This window comes from Vollenhovia emeryi, unplaced genomic scaffold, assembly GCF_000949405.1.
Source record: "Vollenhovia emeryi isolate VEMERY1.0 unplaced genomic scaffold, V.emery_V1.0 DF939149.1, whole genome shotgun sequence".
Lineage (NCBI taxonomy): Eukaryota > Metazoa > Arthropoda > Insecta > Hymenoptera > Formicidae > Vollenhovia > Vollenhovia emeryi.
Window position 1 is genome coordinate 1,043,903 of NW_011967217.1, and position 26,664 is coordinate 1,070,566.

At 42.2% G+C, this 26,664-nt stretch overlaps 2 protein-coding genes across 4 annotated transcripts in view; one reads left to right on the top strand and one right to left on the bottom strand.

Moving 5' to 3' along the window:
- LOC105565759 (protein timeless homolog) overlaps positions 1 to 26,664 on the top strand; it is a 110,008-nt gene that overhangs the window by 27,780 nt on the left and 55,564 nt on the right. The window lies entirely within an intron of this gene.
- Positions 12,518 to 17,159, bottom strand: LOC105565758 (insulin-like growth factor-binding protein complex acid labile subunit). The gene has a single exon (XM_012019206.1). It carries the CDS (start codon positions 17,073 to 17,075, stop codon positions 14,328 to 14,330), a length of 2,748 nt encoding a protein of 915 aa, XP_011874596.1. The 5' UTR covers positions 17,076 to 17,159; the 3' UTR covers positions 12,518 to 14,327.

Genomic DNA, 26,664 nt, shown 5'->3' on the forward strand with positions numbered 1-26,664 from the left:
CGTTAAAAGAAATGCTGCTAAATAGCAATCATATAAAAAACAAGGCACACGCAAGGCGGTATTATGGCGCCATCGATTTATACATCAACGTCGGACATATAAGCGCGATGTAGGAAGCTGACGTTGCACCGGAAAGCTTCATCATTAACTATCGGATAATGCGATCATATATTTTCATAAGCAGGGCAGTATCATTGCCTTATCCGCCGAGAATTCCTTGGAGAAGCACGATGCATCGCATGTAAGTGACCGCCGATGTTAATTTATGGGCTGAATAACGACTTTCCGATCTTGGATACTTGCCATCGCGCGGGACTTTAGCGAGGGCGGTTTTACTGCGTGGAATAAATTTCCGGGAAGTACGCGACCTGATCCATAAAGTAAGAAATCGCCGATAGGCGCATCCCTGGCACAGTAATTTCACTTTCTTTACGTGTTCCTTCTTCCCTCTCATTTCTCACGGGAATAATTTCATTATACTGGAAGATTTTGAGCTGATGCGCTTGCACGACCTACTCCTATTCCAATTGAACGATAATTAAAATCGTATAACGATTAATACGGCACGGAAAGTGTATTAGCAAAAATTGATCGGATTTAGAGAAACCGATTTTCTCTCCGCGAAGAGGTCGTGCACGGCCTCTTGAGCGGCGTAATTTTATTTCGGTTATTTTCCTCAAATCGTCCGATCCATTATCTGCATTGTAAGGGATCAAAATAATGGCGATTTTCACAAACGGCACTAAAAGAAGGAAAATGACGCTTTTGTGGACCGTGAAGGGAATGTCAGCGAAAGTCACCGGGGCAGCTCGTTAAGCCGACGAACGGTGATTCGTCCGATTTGGCAGAAAATCAATGACGACCTGTCAATAAGCAGACGTCTGCTTTCCGCTTCTATCCTCCATAATCTTCGTGCGGCGGGTCGAATAAAGCGTGGCTCCCTTTTTGTAGAATATAGAGAGAAAGAGAGGATCTGATGAAATCTGGCACAGACGCACGGTTGTCTCTCCTAAAATTTCATCCCGCGCTCCGTTTGCGACGGGATCGCGGAGTATTCTGCGATATTGCGTTTGGTGCATCGAAAATATTATTATTTGCATAGTAAGCGTATCGGTGTATCAGTCGAAGGCTTCTTTTTTTTTAATGCATTCCCTTCATATCTAAACTCCCAACGATAACTATATCCTTTTCCATTAAATGTTTATAGGACTTACGGGCCCTCGAAAGTTTACTTCACCTATTCCAGGACGGACTTTCAAGCCGTTCTGCATCTGACAAGCTGTTAAGTGTTAGTATTTCTTCTATATAATGGATAAATCCTTTTATTCCCGGGAAAATATTTCTTATTACAATTTGACGGGTTATTTATTCAAGCAAACATTTAAGAAGGAGCACCGAGGGAGGTATTAAATATAACCAGAAACGTGTGGCAACTGTCTTATTACGTTTTTCTCTCCTCTTTGCTTCTGTGAGATCACCCTAGCGTGCATTAAATCCAACTACTCCTTTCGGCGTTACTTATCGGGATCCTTGATTACGTCCGGGGTCTGAAAGAAGTTGTACAAAGCACGACAAGTTCACTGCGAAATTGTATGTAAATTAAAAGGACGGGAGGGGGGGAGAAGCTGGGTGGGACGTAAAAAATGTTATTGCGGTTTTTGGGGGACAGGCGAGGCGGATTGGCGCCGAGGTTCCGAGATTGAACGAGCGACTTAGGGAGTTCTGTTAGAAGTCAGGTCTGGCGGGATGGTAACGGCAGTGACGAGAGAGGATGAAAAGGAGAAAAAGAAACTCGTTTCGCGTAGATTTGGTTAGATAATCCTCGATCGGGCGCGAGAGAAAACGGCTCCCGTGATAGAAATACGGTGAAGTACGAACGAAGAATATTAATTTTACGCTTGTAATTGCATTTTAAATGGATTTCCTTGATCGCATCGCAAAAATCTTTATCCGACCCGGATTGAAAATTCAGCTTTTTATCTGCAATAATTGTTCAATATTGATCGGATATCGCGATAATTACTATTTGGACTTTTCATGCGGCTCAGCAATTTATTTATTGAATATCCGTATTTCTCCAAGGGTTCGTACACTTCGGAGCTTCAATGGCTAAGCTAAAAAAGTTTAATTGATGACGCGGCTTCGAAAAAGAAGTTGCGGGGGAAACTTCCGTTATCGACTTTCTCGATTTATTCGGTGAAAAGACGCGGTAATTAATATGATAATGCTCGAGTGATCGGTGAAATTGATTTTTGTCGTCGGTTATCCCTTTGTAACCGCTCCGTCGCTACTCGGAATCCGGCTGGATCAGATACTCGGCGTCAGTTAAGAGCAACATCCTATAAATAAACACACATACACGATACCGGCAGTTCCCAGGGCGAAATTTCTCCTTCGTGATTGCGTTTGTGGGCTGCACCTACGTAATCCCGCAATCTTCACCTGTCGCGCCGTGCCGCTTTGGCAGAGCTCGAACCAATTATCTGTGTTGCCTTTGATGTCGCCCACCTTTCGCGGATGTTTGCGCCAAACAGTGCCGGGGTCTCCTTGACAAAGGATCTTTCTGAAAATTCTGCGAGTATATGCCATTCATCCGCCATTTTCTTCAATAGCTGTTTGTGCAGTCCGCGTACCCCGGCTTCGTTCTCCAAAGGTTTTCCGTAATCGAATGCAGAATCAAAGAGCCGCTTTCAAATTGAAATTTGTCACTCTACACAGCGCGCAAAATATTAATTAAATCTTTACAGCCGCGTCGTCCTGTCATCCGTACGCGTCGAAAAATCGAATCGCCGCAACGGGTTAAACGCCGGCAAGCGAGATCTACTAAAATTGATGGAACTCCTCGGTAACGATGTGGTCTTACGATTTGCATAATCCTTTATACGACCGGCTCGAAGGCAAGATCGCGCGACAGACGAAGAAACGGCTGAGGATGAAGAAGAAGCTGCAAAACTGTTGCAGAGCTTTACTTTCATCTGATCCGCGGTTCGAGAAATCGTAAAGACCGTCCGCCACGGAGATGGCTTAAAATAGAGACGTGAGAGAGTTACGAAGTCTCGGATGAAGGTTCGCGGCTTTCCGTTAGTGCGACCGTTACGGAAAATTTTTCTTGACAAGATTCTATCTCGTATTTCTTCATTGCCACGGCTATTCTTCGTGGCTTAGAAACTATAAACTTTCATGGCGCGTGTGGACGTACGTGGAGCCAATCCGGATAATTGTCACACGGAAATAAATGTGGAATATATCTTAGTGACGAATTTAAACCAACTTCGGGGGAAAAATTATCCTGGATCTAGGATTATTTCTGCCAAGTGACAATAAAATGTTATGGATATTTTTTTACACAACACATTTGTCGCTGATGTAAATGAATGGAGTGTGAAATAGACATTTCTACATATCTGGTTTCGAAACTGTGAGCTAAGAGTTTCGATACAGAACGAGTACTATAAACAATAGTGCAGAGTTCAAGAGAATTTATTCAAAAAAATGAACACAAAAGATACAGCGTGATTTTTGTACAACCAAAAAAAGAATGAACGGACGTCTCTCTTCACGATTGTGCTGTGGATGAAATATAATTTAACAAAACAAAAGGCTACATGGAAAAAAATGGGACGGGAAATATGCATCCATCCATATAAAATAAATAAAGTCTGCTTACTCCATGAACTTAATAAGTTTTAGTAAAAATAAATATTTCACTTCTAAATATTAATTAAGGAAATGTAAGATGTGTTAGCGTTTACTCTATAACGTTTAATATTTCTACAAATATCAAACGAAACCTCTATGAAAAATATTCTCGTGTTTTACCTATCTCAGTTACCATATCGTAACGGAATTTTCATAAAAACAATTTTTTACTTTCTTCGTGGTTGAGTGACAAAGTCATTGATTGCAAAAAAAATCTCACGTCATTCAACGCTTCCACATTTTATTTTTCCACGATGATTTACAAGAAATACGTTTGTATCTCCCAGGGCTTACACCTAATGTACCGTGGATGTCGTATTTATAACGTATATACGAATATTTTACTATACTTACTTCGTGGCCCGTTTTCACGGCGTCTGCGTCGAATTTATACTCGTCCTCGGCAGACTCGTTTTTGTCGCGAGGGACGCGCGAGCGAATAATATCTTCACGCAATATAGATTCCAGTAACAAATAACATTTCCTACTTCTTTAGTCCAGAAACGAACGCAAATCCTTCCACGTCAAAGAATGATCAGATAAGAAGATTTAATATTGCGTTTCTCTTATCCTCATAATGCGTACCAAACCCTTCGTCAAAGAAGGGCGAATCGTTTTCATCTACTTAACCTCTTCTTTTTTTAATTACTTAACACATCAGAAATTCTTCGCAAGCTGTACCTCTCTTTGAAAGCAGCTTCATAACGACGCGAAAATATCTTGAAGAATAATCAGTTTGTTGCATGTATATTGTGCATAAATGTAGTAGAAAAAAAGATTTGAATATTATTTTCTATATAAGTGTGGCAGATTACATTTAGTTTTTACGTAATAGACTGATCACTATTTTATTCTGATATTTTTATGCTTGTTTCTATGATTTTTCCTGCTCCCTTTGATAGCTATAACCAATTAATTTTCAGCACATCCCATTTTTTTCCCCTTTGCGCAGTTACGCGAGAAACCGTTTGCTGACGAAAATTAGTATCCTTCCACCAGCTTCACTCCTCCCCATTCTCCGATAATTTTTATTTTGTTTTGCCGCTCTGCAAATGGCGCGGCAGAGTAATTAATAATCAGCTCCAATCGTGCGGCAGGGTCAACGTCAATTAAATTCGCGCTAAAAGCGATCTGTGAAATTTGCGAAGCGTGCGGGGCCAGTCTTGAGTTTTAATATTCTCTCTGCGGAACACTTGTCATTTCCGTTCGGCAATTGTTGATAAAAATAAACACAAATGTAATTACATTCGGTGGAAAGCATTTAATAAAACCAGATATAAAATGCGAAATAAATATTAAGCCAAATGGTATCGGAGTAATAATAATCCGCCGAATGGGTAAACTTATAATATTTCCTCGAATATCTCCCTCATTGAATTACGCACGACTATGTAATCAGTTAAGAGCTAATATATCAATTATCTCTGCAAACATCTTTCGGTGGTAATTGCGTTTTCCGCGATTCCGAATTTTCTTTCTTCTCCACGTTCTGGTCTGAAATATAAGGTTATAGCCCGCAGTAAAACCGTTCACATAATCCTGGGTACTTAAATCGGGGAAGTACTTCGGACGTACGAGAATAGTCATTTCGAGAATTCCGCGATTAAGGCAATAATCACAAGTTCTCTGCAAATATTATAAGCCCGAAACGGAAATATGGTGATCATCGTATTATTTACGTTCCTACTCTCTCCCGCAAAGTAGTAGGTATTTTCTGCAAAGCGATGTATAATCTATACATTTCTCCATGATCTCTTTTATGAAGGGAATTAAATTTTGCAAGCGATAGAGGAAAGTCTCCTATTATGAGACAGGCTCTTAATATGAGACAGCGGAGTTTCCGCTAAATTAATAGGCGTCGTCTATTGGTTCCACCATCAATTTATTGCCCTTGGAGTGAAATCTGTCGAGTGGAAAATTGATTGTTAGATCGCGAACACAAAAAAATTGTGTCTGTGGACGTTGAAAACCCACTGTCTCATAATAGAGGACTTTCCTCTATCAATAAATAAATTCTTATACACGTCTGTTCGATAGAAATGCAAATTATTTTATCATCACAGTATTCCCTAGTATGAACTTTTCGAATTTTGCGTATAACGTATTCCTTCAAGTGCAAACGAATTGATTATCTATTTTTTATATTTTATTGTCGGCTTTACCTCACACATGCAAGTACGTATGTCACGTGCATCATTTCGGGATTTGGCGCAATCTTTATTTGTGTTACTCTTCGGTGCTCGATATTAAAAAAAAAGTCGATTCGCTTGGTTTTATCACTTGATGTATCGTTGGGCAGGTCAGGTCGTAAATATTCCTGGAGATTCCGACCTCGGACTTTCGTAATCCTGAAATATATGAGGGAATAAATCGATTGACCGTGCGTATTTTTCGTGGCTCGCCGCAATTTAACAGACGGCAGCAGTTGCATTTGCCGCGGGGAAAAAAAAACGCCGGATCAAATCTCAGCTTGAAGGCGTGAAATTATCCTGATAGCGCTGGCAACGTTTTATTTATGCCAGGAAATTTTTCTTACCCTTCGTGTTTAAATCCGGATATATATTTTAGCAAGAGGCGCGGTGCGCTTTGCCGCGGCATCACGTACAATTACTAATATTCGGAAATTATTCAGCTTAAACTGCAATTTGTAACGTACGTGACGCTTTATTATCTTGACGCTGACGGTGTCCATTCAAATCGAACAATAGTGATTATTTTCCCCTGAATTTCCAGTGTTATTTGCCTTAATAATATGCGCGCGCGGCTATTAATGTTCCAAAACAGCGCTACCTAATCCGTAGTAATAATTTACGCCGCGTTTTAAAAGTGCAATAAAAAGCATGAATGTACCGATGTACGTATTACAACAAAGGTCAAAAGCATAAAGTGTATCGACCACTCTATCCGATAAAACCATGTACGTGACAGTAAATCTGCGGTTAGCGGGATCACCGTTGTAAACGTGGTCGCCATTTGAATTACTGGCATGTGTGGAATTGTTGAAACGGTCGTTACGACGTACCCTCTTTTACAGTAATGGTAATCCATTAATAGAGTGCGGGAAATCGTGCTACTTGTTCAGACATAATGAATGTTCTTGCAGAAAAGTGTGGATTATTTTATTTCAGCCGATTGTCTAACTGGATGTCGCGTGTCTCTATATCGTTAATGTCTAAAGGGTTTTAATACCATTATCGTATGGCGCAGTGAAATATTATAATATTGTTGATGCTAACGATATTAACTGCGGTAACGTTGAAATAAATGAGAGACGAGACAGGGAAAAGTTTTCTGAGAATAAATAAATAAATATTTTAACGGCACTATTAGCACGAGGCTGCGCGCATTAATCACAAAACTTTAAAGCTTTTAAAAATTAGCAGAGCGCTATTTGTATACCTATAGTTCTCGGACGCGTTAGTTAAAAGGACTGCGGAGAACGGGCGAAACGGAAGGATATAGAAGAGGCATTTCCACAACGATCAATTTCAATTATTCCAGCAGTCGAGCAACCTTAGCAACCACTACCGCGTGCGAATGTGTGCGAACGTCTACGCATGCTTATGTGATATTCCCGCTTTCGAGGCCGTCATTGTAATTCCAATTTTTACGTCGGGGAGGAGGGGCGGTGGCTAGGTTATTTCCGCGTAAATAATGGAGTCAATTAGAGCAGCTAATTATTTTTCAGAGTCCCGCCGCTTAAACTCGTCAATCATTCCCAAAAAGTATGGTAGAAAATAACGGTTGTTGGCGTGAGCGAGCTTTTGATACATTGCATATTCAGGAAGGAAGAATTTACATTTATCTGCCACACGCAAGCTCGATATATACAATTAAAATATGCATACAAAAGTATTCACTATCACATGTACATTCATTTAATTAATAGGATTTCCTGCAGAGCGCTTTAATGTAAAAGTCCGATTCGCGACACAATATCAGAAATCTGATTTCTTTCCGAATAATTTTAGATTAGCCATGATTAGACGTCGCGATTATTTATAACTTATTCATTAAAATTTCCACGATTTTACTTGACGTTAATAAAATGGTATCGCTATCGTTGGCGGATATTTCCATCTTTAAATTTATTAGCGCGACTTTAATCGCGTATTTCTTTTCGCGGCGAGCTCTCTAGAGGGGACAAAAGTTATTTCAATAATTCCCTCAGGTATACCATTGGTTCGCAACCAGGCTTGCAAATTTTTGTAATATTTTATAAAGTGCTAGCGGAGCCGTAAAAAAACTTTATGTCTGTGAAACTGGCAAAAACTGAAAGTTGCAGTGTATCGCGACAGAAATTTCTTATACGGCCAGCAGAAAAATCCGCGTTGCTCTTTTCCTCTCCGATTGTCTTACTCGTACTTTATTTGAAATACACGTATCCATAAGTTCCTGGGAACACTCGAAGTATTGTTCTATAAAGTATACTCCGTTTGCTATAAAGATTTTTCTAATCCACTCGAAGAAACTTTTCTCTCGTATTATCGTCCTTTCTTTAATTCCGTTTATGCAATACAGAAATTTTGTAAATACTTGCAGGATATCGCGTTTCTTCTTTTTACGAGGGTGAGAGTAACCAGAAATTATTCACAAAAATCAGACGTTTAGAAACTGTCCGTATAAATTGGCCGCATGCACAGGCTAGCTTGTTTGGAACTGCATTTTTCATTATGTTTGAAATAGTTGATCAGTTGGCTCGCTGATGTTAGTTGGTTCGTATTAAATAGCCGTTAGAATTCTGTGGTGGGTAACATGACGTGAACCGAAAGATAAAAAGAGCTTGCGGAGCGTGCGATCGAAAAGAGCGCAACGAATAGGGCGGCGGTTTGCGGCGATCGCGGACGCGATGAAGAGGATCTCTGCTTCTCCTACCATGAAGAACCTAGTTTACCTTGGCGACGCTGATGCTCTCTCTCCTTTGTACAGAAAGTGTCATAGCGACCCTCGATCAATGCTACTGTGTTCGGAGAGTTACGTTTCTCCTACTATCTAGCTCAAACAGCAAACATCCGTGCTTCTGTGCCAGCTGTGGAGATTAGTTCAGCTAACTCTACCTCTAATAACGGGTAATTGGCTCGAGTCAAGTACTTTTTATTGTATTTGTGTACAAAATGTTTCATCCAATTGCCATCGACCTGAAGGGAATTTTTAAGACGAGCTTTTGTTATCAGTTTCATAAAAATTCTGTATGTCACAAAATATATGTAAGTGCGTTTTATTAGTAATGCGAATAGCGAAAAAAAATGCAATATTTTGAGCAACTTCTGAAGTGCCTCCCTTGTTTGGTAATAACAATTTAGATTTTCATAAGTTTTTAATATTTAACAAATTTGAGTAGCTTTTTGTCGCCAGTGGTAATTAACCACGGGAAATTTAATAAAAACTCGACCAGACTGGCAAAAATGATGATCTTTATTTTAGTCACGACGTTTCGACTTCTTTATCGGATCCTTTTTAAGTACAAACTAAAGTTGACGGAACATTTTAATTTATGCCGAAACAGAATGGGTTCATGAGTCCGTGGCAGCAAGTTCATAATATCATATATGTCTCGGTAGTCAGTGGATTTATAATGGTGACGTCAATTTTTAAAATGTCAATCAGTTTTATTCGAGATGCGCAAACGTACGGTTGCTACTTGGAAATTTTAGAAATTGACATCACTATAAATCCACTCCGGCGTAAATTAAAATGTTCCGTCATTTTTAGATTGTAAAGGACCCGATAAAGAGGTCGAAACGTCGTGACTAAAATAAAGATCATTTTTGCCAGTCTGGTCGATTTAAGAAAAAAAATCCTCTTGGTTTAATATTTAATTTCGATTTAGTAATAGATTAAAAATTACGTGACATGGAATTTTGGTTTCTGTGGATGTTTTCTTTGCCAAGTGTTATATTTGAAGGAATTAGTGCATAAAAAGTTAGATTACATCTTATTAAGTTAATTTCGGCTTGGGTTATGTTCGTATGTCATTCAGCGAAATTCGCTTGCTGGAAATAGTTATGCGGATATTCGGGAGATGTTGCACAGACATTGCGAACATAGCGACATTACGTGCATAAATTTAGAAAATACGAATTTAGGTAGTTTTGTTGACTTTATGAATAATAAATTCGGTATGACGTTAGAACGGTAAGTAGGTTGATTGAATTCGCCGTTTGCCAAACAATTCCACAAGTGAATTCGTAGGCTAATTTGCGTAACAAAATGTCTCTTATTTGTGTGACGCGCTGCTGCGTTACCACAGCGACTATAACTACGTGCATTTAATCAAGAATATTTGTGTGCAAAGTGTATTGCGCCGTATTCATATATGAATTATTTTATATGTATAACGAACAGATATCCCGCTCCAAGATAATAATCGAGAAAGACAATTTGTTCATGTTATTAAACAATTTAAGCAATCCATATTTGCTTGAATAATTTACGAGGCAGTAATTGAAGTAATCATGCAAATTTCTGCAAAAGTTTGTCGCAGCAAGACGCGACTTGAAATCACGTCTAATAATTAAGACATTTTTTTCGTTTGCCTAGTAAACGGTTCGCTCTCATTACATGTTTCATATCTGTGCGTGATTGCTCTTAAAATATGAATAGCAACCTTTTCAGGCGCGTTTTCGTTCCATAATGATTGGCGTGTATCGTACTGTAACAATCCAGCTTGCAATCTCCCGTTGGGAGGAGAGTAATTGTGTTGGGATCGATGTGCAATTGAGTTCGAAATTGCAATATGCTTTTTATTGCATGTGTCAATACAAATTGGTACGTATACGTATAATTGTAACTCTAATCAAGCTTAAAATTTAAAATCCAGAGTGTTGCAAAGGAATAACGTCAGCTCTGGCAACTTTTTATGCACATTAAATGATGTATATCTTAATGGTATCGAGCTTCCTCGATAGATTCTTATGCATCTGTCTCTTTTTCTATTTATTCCGTTTGTACATTTGTCTTGCGTATTGAATCGTTTAATTCTCTGAATAAGAAACTACGGTAGTTCATGTTGTCAGCATTCCCTATTCGTATGCGGGACATATTGAAAATTTCTCACTTTTTATTTTCGACTATGTTCCTGGTGGACCATTCGCCATGCTGTTTGAATGCAATAACGCACACACTATACGATATCCGCGCGTGAAGAGAGTAATTGCGCTGGGATCGGTATGCAGATGAGTTCCAAACTGGATTCTGTTTTTCATCGATGAAGTCAATATTACGAAATAGTACGGGCGTCTCGGTAAACCGACGATGTGGTACGGGGGGGGGGGGAGGAGGAGGAAGGGGACAGAGTAGGGATAACGAACTTCTACAAGATGTTACTGAATTCGCCAGTTCCGTAGCCCTGGGGTGAACCGAGAGCCGCTATACGGTGATTAAATTTCCTAGTTGCACTCCTTACGAGTTATTTTATAGGAAATTTAAACTGCAGCTCAAGGTTGCCCGTCTTCCAGAATCGCTGCATTCAATATGCTTCTTAGCTATCGTTTTTCGTTATTGCCGCCCCGACTCATTATTATCGTTGTTCAGAAACTCCCCGGCAGGCATGTAGTAAAGCAGCAACGCGCGTTTTGGATTATCTATAAAATTGCATTTGCGTCATTTCGAAATTCTGCCATTTAGCAACGAAGTCTTTAGATAATCTTATAGCTGTAGAATCCATTAATATCTTAAAGTGATTGTCACGTATGCACGCTCGTTCTCTATTCTATAAGGAATTATTAATTATTTAAATAAACTTTATTTGTATTCAATTGATTTATTCTGTTTAATGCATTTGAATTATAATTGTATGGAATATATAGCAAGGATAGTTTTACGGTTATTGTTGGAGTTAATGAGATTATAATTAATGCGGTAAATATTTGTCTTGCTCCGCATTGCCTTAATTAATGTGTGGCAAATTGTGGGGATGCTGATATGAATCTGATTATAATTGAAATCTTGCGAGAACAAAGATAAATACTTCACACAAATGAGTTTGTTTATCTTCAAAAGAAAAGCAAATCTTTCCGCATTTTTTATGCGAAACATTTGTTCCCATCCAATTGTTATTTAATTAATAGCCGAGGCTTATTTTTAACAAAGGAAAAAGCTCTCGCTGACTTTAGTAAGGCGGAAAAAAATTCTTACAAACGATATTTATTTTCCAACAGGGGAAATAATAATTTTATCATCATGCTCTTTCTTTTATTCATTTGCGATTAATCTATGTATTGAACGGTTACTTTTTCAAAAATTATTTTTATTGTAACGAAGTAATTTTATTGAAAAATGTCAGGCACGATAATAATATCTCTGACATTAAAATTTAGGAAAACATGTTTTTTTACAACACTAATTATAACATAAAACACGGTATGTTTCAGACATATTATAGTAATGTGTACGTATCCACGTACATGTACAAACAATTAATATCAATTTACTTACCTATTCGGTATATTGAGACTTACTTATTGATAAATCTCTTCAATATCCATTTTGTCTGATTAAACTGACAAAAACTATCCAAGTCTTATGGCCAAAGTATGAAAAAACGAGTTTAACACAAACTTATTACATATAAAATTGTTTTTTTTCACGTTTATTTTATTTAGAATAAAATCATATTTTTCTTCGATATGAACGTACATATTAGTAATTCAGTAAAATATGTTTTTTAAAAATAATTCTTTAAAAGCATTTATATATACGTATATAAATATTCTATTATTTCTTACGAAACATTATATGTATGTATATTCAGATACTTTTATAAAGAATAAAGGAGACTAATATGACTAAGGCAAAGAGAAAAAGATCGACGAACATGCATCTTTGTACATCGGTTTATTATTATAGCGGTACTTTGACACTGGTTATTTTAAGAAAGATAATATTTAGCCTCTTCGCTATTTTTGTCTATTTGCTCTCTCTCGCTCTCGCTCTCGCTCTCTCCCTCTCGCGCGCACATTCTTTCATTTTTGTATTTGTTGAGAAGTCTTGACAGCTCATCAAGCTTAATGGAATTAAGTACGGAAGCAATATTTCTGTACATCCTATATTCGAGAAGGATTTCTCGAATTAATCTCCCTTCTTTCTCTTACGCTCGATTCTCTCGATCTCTCGCACACGCACACACCGTTCGATAAAAATTCTTCCGTCTAGCACTCTCTCTCTCTCTCTGGCTTCCCGTCTGGTTTTATCATTCAAGCATACTATTTGCCACCGCGAATTTTTCATCTCCTACATTCTGCATTTTGGCGTTGCCCTACCTGCTTCTCTACCACGTCCACGTTTTTCTACCTTTCGCTAGCCTTATGCTCTCTCCCTACTTTTATTACACTCGCACTTCATTTCAGTCACAATATAGTCTCCGCAGGAATTGAGCGTACCGCAAAGAGTCAAACTCTTGAAACGCGGCGTATAACCATTATTATTGTCACTGTGTCCAATTTATCGGTCTGACTCCAAGCCAATCAGCTAAACCCGCTTATTGTGGTTATTGCCACTCGATTATGACACGGCCGCGATAACTGCGTACACGCGATACCGAAATCAGAAGACATTAAACACTAACGTGGGTTTTAGACGGGTTTAGAGTTCTCTCACGCGAACAACTATATAGCTTTCGTTCGTATCTTTCCTTTTGCAATTGGCATTTATTACAAAGGAGATTGAGGTTCCGCGCGATGCCGATTCACCGCGATGTATATCGAAATAGTGCCGAATTTTTCGCCCGCGGGGGTTTTTGCCCGAGTTTTCCGTTTGTCGTACACGTCCAGTATTTCCCGATAGACGACATGTGCAGCATTGGATGTGTATACGTCAGAATTTATACGAAATAACGCGGTGATTTTCGCTCGTGCTTTTAACGTCTTGGTTACAGTACTTGACGTCTGCATCTCCGCCGTTGATGGAGTTTGAACAGTGTCGACGTCGAGTGTTCTTCCCATCGAATAGATATACCGATATCGACACCTGGATGACTTTACATATCGAGCCACACGCGATATTCAAAAAACTCGACAAGCCAGATACGTGATTACAGAGATTGATCGTACATAAGTAACACTTGTTTATATCCGTTAGATTTCAGACCTGTTAGAATTTATGTGAACATCCGTCCCTAATTACTGCACTGCAGATTTTCGGTAGTCACGATAGCCTCACGACAGTTGTCCCGCCATCCTCTTGCCTGCTCCTCTTCGGCTCGCAGAGGTTTTAAAGTCACGTCCGAATAATTTCTTACTTCCTCCGATATTGCTCCTCGCGTAATCCGCGACGTATTGGCGGTTTCCGAAGCGATACGGATTAGCTCGGAGTATCTTGTCCCCAACTTCGACGTTTAGTCGCTCGTCCTTTCCCCCGTGGTTTCCTCAGTCAGTAGAATCCTTCCAACTTTCTGATTAACACTTCAGTTATCGTACCTCTCCCCGACAGATCCACTTAGACCTCGTCGTAATAACAGGATGCGCACTTTCGACCGTCGATACTGTGGGTTACTTGAGGATCTTCCTGAAACACGCATCGATCAGCCGCGGGCTCATCGATTGTTGAGGCAACGTCGACGCTTCTCGATCACGATTCTCGATGTCCAGCCGCCTGTCCCTCTCGAACAGACAGACGTGTTCCGACTCTGGTCACCAAAGCTCCGCAGTAGGCGTGAGAGTGTGCACCTCGATGTTCTCGTGACGATGATACCTGTCCGTCCGATGCACCGTGGCTCTTCGCGAGAGTACAACGGTCAGCGCCGCGACGGCGCCGAGGGCCGCGCCGACCAACACCAACATTCCGGGATGGGCACCGGCGGACAAAGCCTCGAACACTCTAGCGCCGGAATCGGTCGCTCGACTGTTCAATTCTTCCGCTATCGTCTTGGAGTCGCGCTCGTCCAACACCGCGTTTACCTTGGTCGCATTGCTCATGCTGCCCGAGTGCTTCTCGATCGTTTTCCTTGCCACGTTCGGCGACCCCGACGAGAAGATCTCGTCGACGCCTGACGCGGCAACTTTGCTCATCCTGCCGTTTTTTCGCGCCCCACCGTCAGACCGGTTGTCGAAAGTTTGCGAACGCGACTCCGCGCCTTCCATTCTCATAATGGATAGCTTGGGGTCGCTCGGTGCTCGAGAGGTCGGGACGACGATGTGCTTGATTAAATTCTGATCCATCGAGATACGATTTGTTTTATCGCTCTTTCGATCCCCGCTCGTCCGCGTCGTGATTGACGACGTTACGTTACGGAAGGATGTCGGCGCCTTGTAGACTCGCACTGCTTTTTTCGGCGTTGCCGTCGCGGTAGCGGTTTCCGCGGCGACGGGAAAATCCGAGTCAGCTGCAGTTTTCGATTCGGTTTTCGCGTTTGCGGAGGATAGCGTGAGAAGATCCGTGACGTTGCCGTCGGAATTCGCATCTTCGATATTGGAAGACACCGTGGCGTTTGGCTGATCAGTATTCGACGTATGTTCGAGCGTGAAGACGACAGATAGGGTAACCGAGGTGCTTGTCACTGTTGTGACGATTCCCGCGGTTTTCGAAACGAAATTTGGCGGCGGCGGCAGCTCGTGCAAAAGTAATCCCGCCAGTCTTCCCGGTATGGAACACCGCGCTGTTTGGTACTGTTGATTCGGTTCGCGGTGCTGTCTGATCCATTCGCCTAACCAGTACAGATCCTCCGTGCAGTTCCAATTGTTGCCCGCGAGCCTAAGAACGCGCAGCTGCGGCAGCATGTACGCGACGTCGGATCTGATGGTGCTGACGTTGGTCGCCGACAGATTCAGCTCTATCAGGCTCTTGCAGGCGGATAGTGCAGCATCGTCCGCTAGTAACTGTCCCGCGAGTACCGGACTACGCGACACATCTAACATCACCAAATGCTCCGGGGTCGGCGCCGGGAACGCCATATCGCTTTGCTCTTCCTGATGTCGTTGAAGCGACGTCAGTCCCGACATTCGGAGCTTCGTCAGATTACTCGGTCCACTTAGAGTATTAGTTGATAACACTTTGATAGGATTATCCGATAGATCCAGCTCGGCGAGCAAAGGCAGTTGACCGAGCGCGCCCACGTCGATCTCACTGATGGCATTATCGTTCAATATTAACGATCGCAGATTGTACAAACCATTGAGATCATCGAGTTTCAACGCGATTATCGTATTTCGCTGCAATTTAAGCATCACGAGACTGCTCGGTAAACTACCCGGTACTTTTGAAAGTGCATTCCCAGATAGATCGAGCTCTTCCAAAACCTCTAGCCGTCCCAGCGCGTCGTTTTCGATATCCGTCAAACGATTATCGGCGATATCCAACATGCGCAGCAGAGGATAGCTATCCAAGTCACCGCTGCGGATGGTAGTCAATCTGTTGCCGGCGAGTCTGAGTGCCCTGACCGATCTCGTCAAAGCGGCTGGAACTCGCGCCAGCCCGGTACGGGACGCGTCCACCGTTTCCAATCTTCTTCCGGTGCCCAATAACAGGGATACGTCTCTCTCTTTTAACGGATTTTCCGCTAGCCTTAGAATAGATAGCCCCGGTAACGGTTGCAGAGTTCCCGCGGCCGCTCTAGCCAATCCATTTCGCGAAACGTCGAGTTCCCTCAATCTGTCGAGACTCTCGAACCACCTGGCGCCTAGGACTTGCAGCTGGTTACCGCTCAGGTCGAGTTTCTGCAATGAGTATAGCGGCGTGAGCGCGCTATCCGGCAAATCCGCCAACCTGTTGTCCGATAGATCGAGAAATTCCAGTCGATCGAGACCGCGAAACGCGTTCTCGTCCACCGTGCCGATCGCGTTCTTACGTAAACTCAATCGCACCAGCCCAACGAGCGTCCTGAAAGAGCCGACACTGATATCCGATAACGAATTGTCCGACAGATCTAGACACGCTAACTCGCTTAGATTCATCGCGTGGATCACCAGCACGTTCCTTACTCGCGGCAAGTTGTTGCACGACAGATTTAACGACTTGAAACGTTCAAGACCGTGCCACGTCGCGTTCAACGACACCAACGAACAATTTGTCACCGTGAACTCGACCAGATACGGTAGAAGCTCTGTTGCGCCCGTCAGCTCCTCCGACGACGTGTCGTTCCTCTCTGACGTGTGGTTCGTCTTAAGATTATCCGAAGCACCGTCCATCCCGAGATCGTTCACCAAGTCGGCGGCTTCCAGCTCGTACAGGAGGACATCAACGTCCGGTCCCTCGGCGCTGTCCAGCGACAAACTTCTCACTACCGCGGGTAACTCCGATAGACCGGGCACGCGTCCGCGACACGTCACGTCCAGCAAAGCCAACGCGTCGTTTTTCTCCGCGTCAGTCTGGTGACACTCGCAGAGATCCGGACAGGCGGAACCGCTCGCCATCAAGGCGAGCAGCACCAACGGAAGCCACATCGCTTCCAAGGCGACGTCTTCACATCTCGTCCACTGTCCGTAAGGATCTCGCCGCGCGGTTCGTCCGCTCGTGGACCGAGTGGCGAGACGCGCGGGATGACGATACCGGGGATCGCGGGGGCGCGTGCCGCAACCGCCGGTTCATCTACGGGATGAAATTGACGCGCGATCGACGTTGGCGGCTATCGACGATGATGGATGCCGCCAAAAACGCTATACCGCTTATATACGGATGCCAATACCGGCGGGTACTATCAGTCTCGTCGAACGTGATGTCCATACGAAGGACTGACAAACACTGCGGCGCCCGACTCGTAGCTGCACCCGCCACCCTCCGCGTCGCTCCGCTCCTCTTCTCTTCTCTCCTCCACCCCGCGTTTCGTCTTCCTACCCTTCCGTTGGCTTCTCTCCCTCTCGCGCTCTCACCCTCAACGATCCCCCTCTGTCTCCGGACTCGGCTGTGTGCCGCCACCTACAACCATTCTACCCTTCCCTCCCCCGTATCTTTCCCCTATATACCGGCCCATGTACAGCACCAACACCATTACTACAACCACCGCCATCGCCACCACTACCGGCAGCCGTCGCTTTTGCTCTCGAACTCGATAAGGGGCGCGAGCGCGCTTGCGTCCTCTGACAGCGTAGTGACGCGAAGAGCCGGTATCCTACGATTTCACCAACTACCCTTGCTACCGGCCGACTAGCTGCTGCCCCACGAACTTTCCTCGTCTCCTTTACACTGCTCCCTTCCATTCGGCTCCATTTTGCCCTATTATCGCTTTTTGAATTGCAACAATCTTACGGGGATCGCTTCTAACATTGCTAATAATGTCATAAATACACAGCACGCTGTAATGCTTTTGTACAAAAAAGCGGGTTTTTTCAAATCGATTTTATAAATATTTTCCACTGTAAAATACCCCATGTATTGACATTTCATTATTAATCAGATGTACATATGACGTAAGATAGTACGTTGAATCACTACACAAATTAGCCTTCATGTTGTACCTTTCTGTTCGCCTGAATATTTAATGCGACACAATTAGCCAAGTGGCTAGCGCATGTGGTTTACCCTCATCCTTGGAACAACCGCGAAGATCACGTTCCCGGAAATATTATAGATACTCGTTAAGACAATAAGCACGCACTAAGTTACTAATCCAACTAAAACTTCGCCGGCAGTTTCATGAGTTTCTGCCGCTAGTGGGCTTTCTTAGATTCGATTCGCGTGCCGAGGTTACGGAGGTGCAAAGATGCAGTTCTCACGGAATAAGGTGAGAGGTCAGATAATATCTCTTGCCACGTATCCCACATACCCCCTAGCGCTACATTATTATTATACTATACGATGTAATATCTTGTTCATTTCTTTCCCCACTTGAATTTTCATCCGCTAAATTATTTTATCATTGCTCCGAAGGATAGAAGTTCAAGCTTTTTCCGCCGGCACTGTTGCATTCTCATAATGCACAGTCGTTACATCGTAACGCACGTAACATGTTTATCCCCGTTTTTTTGCTGACAAGATCAACTTTAATAATACCAGCGCGTTTTTCGCCAACATTTCTGACAGTTTCTCTGGGTATTGATGCGGCCATAGCGACTTGATTGTATATCCGATATTTCTAATGAAAGCGATCGAGTATACACGCATATGTACATATGTACATATGTGTATGTATGTATATATATTTGATGTGCAACATGCGTGCAAGTATCCAACGTCTAGTTCGCTGAGAACACGAACGTTTTCGGGTTCCATAAATTCGTATCTCTCTGTCCGTAATCCCTGCGGCACCGCCGTATTACTTGCCGGACCTAGCCGAGCAATCGAACCGCAATGATCTCGGTGTAGCCTCGGCGCTTTCGATATAGTATATCGATTCGCCGATCACTGACACGGCTACCATTACCGCGGGGTTAAATGCCTGAGCCGCCGGACTTAAAGAGAGATTTCCACGGTGTCCGATGAAACGACGGCCGTGACTATCGTGGGATATCGGCGCGAAAGGAGCACAAAAGCTAAAGCAGTTATCTGCTTGACCTCGCGAGAACCCGCAGATAAATCATCGATTAAAGGAGATCTTCCGGGACGGAATAACAATCGTCGCCTGTCCCTGGAAAAATCTCGTGGTTCGTTTTACAGATGGATTTGGAATAAACGTGTTCGGCATACAGAAATACGGGCACAAATTTCCGTCCGCGGCACATTTCGTTTCAAAGATATAAATATTGTATACAAGAATACAATCGATTATATATCGAATCTATGTATACCGCGTTGCACCGCGGTGGAAAGAAATGTAAGGAATGGATCGTGCTATTTTAATGGTGCTGCAAAAGTTATGAGACAAATATTGGAAGGATACAAGTAAAACATATTTCGTTGATTAATTATTAATATATTCGTAGCGTTCTCCATTAGGAAGTTTCGCGTTTGGCAAAGTATTTTCATAGATTTATCTTGCGACTGCATCTCTAAATTGCCCCGGGCGTAAAAACTGTCCGACGAAGAAGTTTACTTGTATAAAAACACGTTGTTTCTCGTTCGCGCATGTAAACGATTCATTACTCGCGCCAACATTGACTCTACACATGCTCATCTCCGATTAAGTGCTCTGTAAATTGACCTGAAAAATCCACGTCAACTTCGGTGCCGGTAGTTGCACGCGATGATTTAATCGCTCTAAGCGGCCATAGAATATCGATGGGCCGACATTTGCGATGCGACAATTTCATCGAATACCAGAAATTTCCGGCCTTTCCAGAGTGGCTGATACGTCGCATTCGAGAGGTACGAGTAAACATTGCGATCATGCAGCCGTTCCAATACTTTTTGAACGATTTCACGAAGCACTCTATCTGATGCGCGCTGGGACGTTCGAACTTCTTCGCTCATTTAAGTATTACCGTATCTCTGCAATTTTTTATTGCGCGCTCTCGATATTTCGAAATATTCAATGTAGCATTTTAAGCATATCGAAAACCGATTTGATCGACCTAGTTAAAGATTTCAGTTAAGAATCGAAATTATACGTTGCATAACGGAACGTAACGCAACGTTTGCCAATGATTACGAATTTCCAACCATTTATTATTAATTAGACCGAATATAGAGATATCGGCGATTATAACTGTGGTTGTTGAATCTCAAATTATCTGGTACATTTTTACATTATAATGAACTCATTGATAGCATTTCTTTTTTCATTTTAACAAAGTTCGAGAGATAAATGTGCAAGGTATGATCTTGCTATTAATAAAATCGTGCAAACACGAACATTCCGTTGCATTGCTTGAATTTCTCGCGTCAGTCGCATCTTTCATTTTTATCCACAACACTTCCATAAAGGGCATTAGCTGCGTGAGACATGGAATTAACAATACGTCTCTAGTACCCGTGTGTTTCTCGTGTGCGTGTCATTTTACGCGGAAGGGGTTGATTGCTGGGTGTAAGTGGACATCCAGTATGCGGTAGGGGACGGTCGGGATGGCAGAAGGAAGCGGCGCGCTTGATAAGGGAAATCTTCTTTCGAGCCTGCGGTGCCGACCGACATGTAATTTCCCCGGAATAGAGGATGGAATCCTGGCTCGGATACTACTGCCCGCACGGGTTACAAAGTTACTTTTACGAGAGTAGCGGGCAAATGTAAATGGGGCCGGTGAGCGGCGACGTGGCGCAAGAGAGTGAACGAGAGAAACGAACGGCGGGGGGGGACCGAAAAGGGAAAATGAGAGAAAGAGTGGAAGGAACGCGGGGGCGTTGTGGAAACGAGCGGTGAAAGGAGGACGAAGGAGCGGGATGGAATAAAGGGGATGAGACTGTCGGAGTTTGTAATTGCAGCGGCTTTAACGCGCTGCTGATGGCCGATGGCACCCGGGACTGGGGTAATGGTCTGCACCAAATGTCTCTTCTTGTGAGAGGAGAGGGGAGGGGGGAGGGAGAGAAACGAGAGACGCGGGAAAGAGTATCCGGAGAGACACCGAGGGTGCCGGAGACACGTGGAGTCGCATCGTTTTCTCCGCCACCGATTTTGTGCGCTCGTTCCTTTCCCGTTGACATTTCTTTCTGGTAGAATGTTGCAAAATCTCAGAGATTAATCAATCCATTTTTTTTAACAGGTATACAATAAAGTTTACCCTCAAAATTCTCGTTATACGCCGAGAGGCAGTCATTGATAGATTCCAAAGTAACAATTCAGTATAAAAAGTTTATGTATATTTTCTTCCAGAATATCCTATTTTGTTTTCTCTAAATTGATAACTGAATCAACATATCATATTTTACAAACATCTGCTCCGGTTTATTTTACCTCTTCGTTAAGTTGGACTATTTTCATCGATATGTGCGTCGCATTGAAATTTGGTTATACAGGCTATGTTGCTCGCACAGCTTGGTTATGCTGTAGCCGTTGTTTTCCCGAAATGTTGTTTGTTTTCGATTGCTAAAATCCGTTCCTTCGCGTTTCGCTGATGTTGCGTCGTAACAAAGCAGCAAAGTTTTATTCATCCTTTGAGATATTTATATGCAAAACTTTTTAATGAAGGGAAGATGTTACACTTAGTTAATGGAAATGCGTGATACGCTATTACTGAGATACTCGGATGATTTTTGTAAATTCCATAATTGAATCGTCGTGATTACTTTTCTATGGAGAAAAAAAATCTCTTCTAAATCTTGAAAACTATTATTACTTTATTAATAACGAAAATAGTCATCAAATTACGCATCTGTCTAATTTTTCAGAGTTCCGTCAGACTACGTTTATTTCTATGGTGGAATTTAATATAGCGCAAACTTTTGTTTACACATTTTTTTAACGGCTGCAAGAGAGAAATTTAGTTCGCTTTCTCAGTACGATCGCAAATACATTCAATCTTTCCGGGGTGTATTTACAGATAGATTCTTAACCGTAGCCACTTTTCTATAAATATTTAAAACACTCGACAGAGCGTTTAAAGGGGAAAAAAGTTGTCTCTGGGATATTTACGTACAATTCATTACCCGAGGGAAAGTCTTACTCCTTTGCGCGAGCACTTAATCCGCCATTAGTTCAAAGAAGCACTTGTACTATAAGCACCTAATTGTGCTGGGTAGTGTGTACACCCAAGAAGTTGCAAATGAGAACAATTCTCCGTGCTCTGACGTGTTTCAATTCAACGCACGTTTGCGCGCGGCGCCATTGATTGTTGTTTCGATATCAATTTCTCACACGCCTCACCTGCTGAAGGATTGATAAAGACAATTTAAAAGTCGGGGACACCCTTTCCCGGCATCAATTCCAAGAATTCGCGTTGATCTTGCGATACCCAAGGAAATAGAAAATTCCTGGTCTTAAAGTAGGACGCGGTTGGACGGGAACGAAAGGAACGAGGACGTGGTGGCGAACACGTCGAAGTCTCTCTTTTTTTTGGCCGGGGGTTTACGTGGCAGGAAGTCACGATAACGGGTGGACTCGTAAACATTGACTTCCGCACACAACGTATTCTTTATACGCTACCTGCTACCACTGTTATTCGCTCGTGCAATTTCTGACGGCCTCGTTCGAAACGAATTGCTTGGTCCATTGTTAAGGACCGAATGCGAATGGCTACTACTGTCGTAAAGGTAGATACATTCGCGTATCCTTCTTTAGAGCAACCGCGATCTTGTTCAAATGAAATACGGCGCGCGCAGGTCTTCTCTCGTAACCGAGACGGAGTTTTAATGCGTACATTCTGTAAGGCAAGATGTCACCTCCGCTATCTCGATGCACCAAGTCGAGCAGCGAGAAACGCGAGGCGCTAAGCAACGAATAGCAAGTTGCAGTTTTGCGCCTGCGAGCCCAGCCTCGTACGATCGTAAACGCGTGGAATGGTATTGATGCAACGAGACGATCGTTGCTTCGTGCAACACGTATAAAATTCTGGTATCGCTAGGTCCTTATTAAGCTGTTAGAAGAGCATCAACGGGCTCCTTACGACGTGAATAACGGAAAAACCTTGTTACAGCATTAGAGGGAACTCGCATGCTCGCGCGCACTAATATTTTATTATCTTAAAATCTAGTTATCGATCTTAATGCTTCATTATACCCCCCTCCCCCGGGAAACTAGCGTGAAAACTAGATTAAAAAAAACCGTTAATTGAGTCTGAAGTATCAGGAACTGTGCAGGATGGTGCTTTAGGGGTTTATAAGATCTTGAATCTCTAATCAGTGTTGCGACGCTCTCCCATCCCGTCGAGCTAGTAGCTAGATCGCAACGTTAATAAATGTAACGCTATTACGCGAGGGAGCGCAGATTTTAGCACGTGTAATACGGACGATCCGGAGCAGCCGGGAACGCGAGACAGATATAAATGTGTCCGGAGATGAGTAAGAGAGAACAAAGGTGTCTGGGGGGTCATTTGATATCTCTAGATAAAATAGGAGCGGCGGAATGGCTCGGAGATAAAGGCAAAGGTAGAAGGAAAACTGCGGGTCGCGTAGAGAGATGTGTGTCAGGAGGTATAGGGCTGTTCTTGCAGCTAAACGTGTACGCGCGTACGAGTTGAATCTTCCTCCTCTATGCACCGCAGAGACGTGCCAAGCGTGGTTGCGAGGGGTGCATACGGTCGCAGAGAACTCGAGAGAGAAGAGATAAAAAAGAACGTTGCGTATTTAAAATAACATGAATACGTACGGTCGTGGAGAATCCGAAGAAAAAAAGAGCGATATTACGTATCTAAAATAATAATGAATAAAGAACATTTTTAATTAGGTCATGCAAAACAGCTTTCCCACATTTCTTAGGGTCACGCAAGAGCTCCACGTGTTACAACGAAACAATATTAATATGTAATGTCGCAATTTTTCAGTTCTTTGTTATCCTTCACCTCATCCTTTGCGTCATATCATTATTTATGCGATATACAGTTTTTACACTGCCTAAGGTTAGTATCGTAGTGTTTGTATGATCCTTGCCATTCATATTTATTGTACATTTTTCCACCTACTTTTATACAAAGATGTTTTATATTCGCATACGATTTTACTCGCGTTCATATAATAACCGCTCTTAGCGCATTCCTACTGTTTCTGCACCGAGCTTCGTGACCTCTTCTCTTTTCATTCATTCGCAAGCGCATTCGCTGTTTCCGGTATTTTACATTTTTGCGGCTCGCGCAACCGCGCTGGCAGAATCTGTAGAATTGAGAGCACGGGTGAATCATGCTATTGAATGCAGCGCTGCCGCTGGCATCGAATTCTCACGACGGGGTATTATTCCCGTTTCGTATTGCCATGCCCATTTGCCGCGCCGAGGCATTTTCTTTTGGCTCTTTACATGAACGAATATTACGTCCAGTAAATCCTGGAATGGATTTTGATAGCGCTATTTTTTTGCCCTGTGCATAAAATGCACTTAACTGCTTTGTACTTTTGTCATCTTCAACACTTCCGTATTTCTGATGTGCATTTTTGTCCAACGTGCTACACTTCTCTTATCTATCGATTAATATTTTTAAATTTGGCGGATCATTTATAATAATAATACTTACACTATTATAACAAGTAATAGAGTTTCTAAATTATAGTCGATAAAAAAAACAGAAAAAGTTGACATAGTTGGAAAAATGTAACGGTTAAAAAAATAATTGCTGTATACTGAATTTCAAAGAGACGGAGAACTTTTTGTGGCGCAAATCACACATATGATCTTTTTTTTTACAATATGAGAGCATACCTCGATATTCTCTGAAACTATCCAGTTTTTGTTTTTACTGTAAATCCCGAATTGTTGCGCCAGAAGATATCGCATTTCGATATTATTTTTAAATTTTGCGTTTTCAAAAAAAAAATAGTTTATATAACATTTGAAAAAGTACCTCTGCGTATAGCATTACTAAAAGAACAGTTATATCGCGCGATCGCGGGATAGGTACGGAAAAATGTGGTTCTTCGTGATACGAGCGGAAAATTGCCGACATGCTTCAAGTATTTCATTTAAAAAATAATATTTTATTTGTTCCTAGAAAATTATTCGGCATAAATTGCCGGTATATTGCCGTGTCGTCGTGTACTTTTATTTCTGCGATGCAATCAACGTACAGTTGTAAGGAGAAAAAGACAGATTTTACAAATTGCCTTTCAGTTGTTGTTTCCCCGTTCAAGCATTTCCTGATCTCAGCGGTAGATTGGTTGAGAGCCATTTCGCGGTCGTCGGTTACTTGATGGATCTTTTGGGACGCGTTTCTGGCGGTTTGAGCTTGCACATAAAGCAGCAATCTCGCTCGGTCTCTAGGTCTCGTGATATCATATAATACTATAATGCTGTAATTTTTAAATTTCGTTTCTTCTTCTGACGTGACGAATTCACGCTGGCGAAATTAAGTGTTTTTCATGAACGTGAGATTTAATTAAAAAATGGTTTCACTTAACTAAACGCGTCTACCGCAATGTTGCATACATAGGGGGGGAAATTACAATGTAAACATGATGTTTGGCGCTACGTAATTGCTACGTCGAGAACAATTTGGAGAAAGCGTCATTGGTGGTTACCTGGCAGTGCGCAAATACTGCATGTACATGGAAATACGCGTAACGTTGTTCTCACGCATTTACATAGATTGCGCTATTTGCATTGCCTTGTATTTCATAGTTGTAGGCATCCGTTTGGAAGATGAAAAACAAATTATGAATAAGCGCGTTGATCGTTCACGCTTGCGTGGAAATCTCGTTCGTCCATGTACATACACGGAATTTGCACGTTGCACGACTTTTGTAATTATTAATTGCACCATTCTTCTTCATATATTAATTTTTCGTATTACAGAAATGTATGTGTGTGTGTGTGTACGCGTGCGTGTGAGAAAGAGAGAGAGAGAGTTAATGTTTTTCTACGACTTTTACACGAGTTATATGTAATACGTGTAATGAATTTTTTTTTGCTGGATGTTTCCGTTGGAGAACAACCGATTTCATTAACGTATCTTAACGGCGGTTCTTGATTTAAGGCTGTTGTTGAGATATAACGTGGTAGAAGTGGAACATGCCGTGTAATGTAGGAAGTGTGCATTTGCCAAATACAGTGCACACTACGTATCTAATACATCCCGAGGAAACATTATCGGTAGTCGTTGGGAAATACGCAGATAGCGAAACCAACTCACGTCGGGAATGTTGTAACTAGATGTCGTTGGAACATGCAATTCGCTCGGCAACATTTCTGCATTGTTAGTCCCGGAATAGGCGAACACGAGCATGAGCGAGGGAGAATTGTTCGAACGTCGGATAAATCTTGGCTCTAAGTGACTCGAATGTTTCGAGGTAAGATACGGTGAAACTAATATTCGAAAACGCGCGGCAAGCGACACGAGTCAAATTACGAGAATTCGTCGCCCCGGGCAGTCTGCCTTCTTTTCACTATTGTTAGCGAAGATTTTCTTGCCACACAGATAACATTGTTGTTTGTGATTCTGGAAATCTAAGTTTACGCAGTTATTGTCTCTCCGTAATATCATTGGATTGCCGAGCGCAGTCGTGCAATTACAAAGAATCAGACAATGCAGTCAGTTAATGACTTCAAGTTTTCGAACAGTCACGTTTCCTCTCTCTCTTTCTCTCTCT

Excerpts from the sequence above, each read along its gene's own strand:
- LOC105565758 (XM_012019206.1), bottom strand. The coding sequence starts at position 17,075 with ATGTGGCTTCCGTTGGTGCTGCTCGCCTTGATGGCGAGCGGTTCCGCC.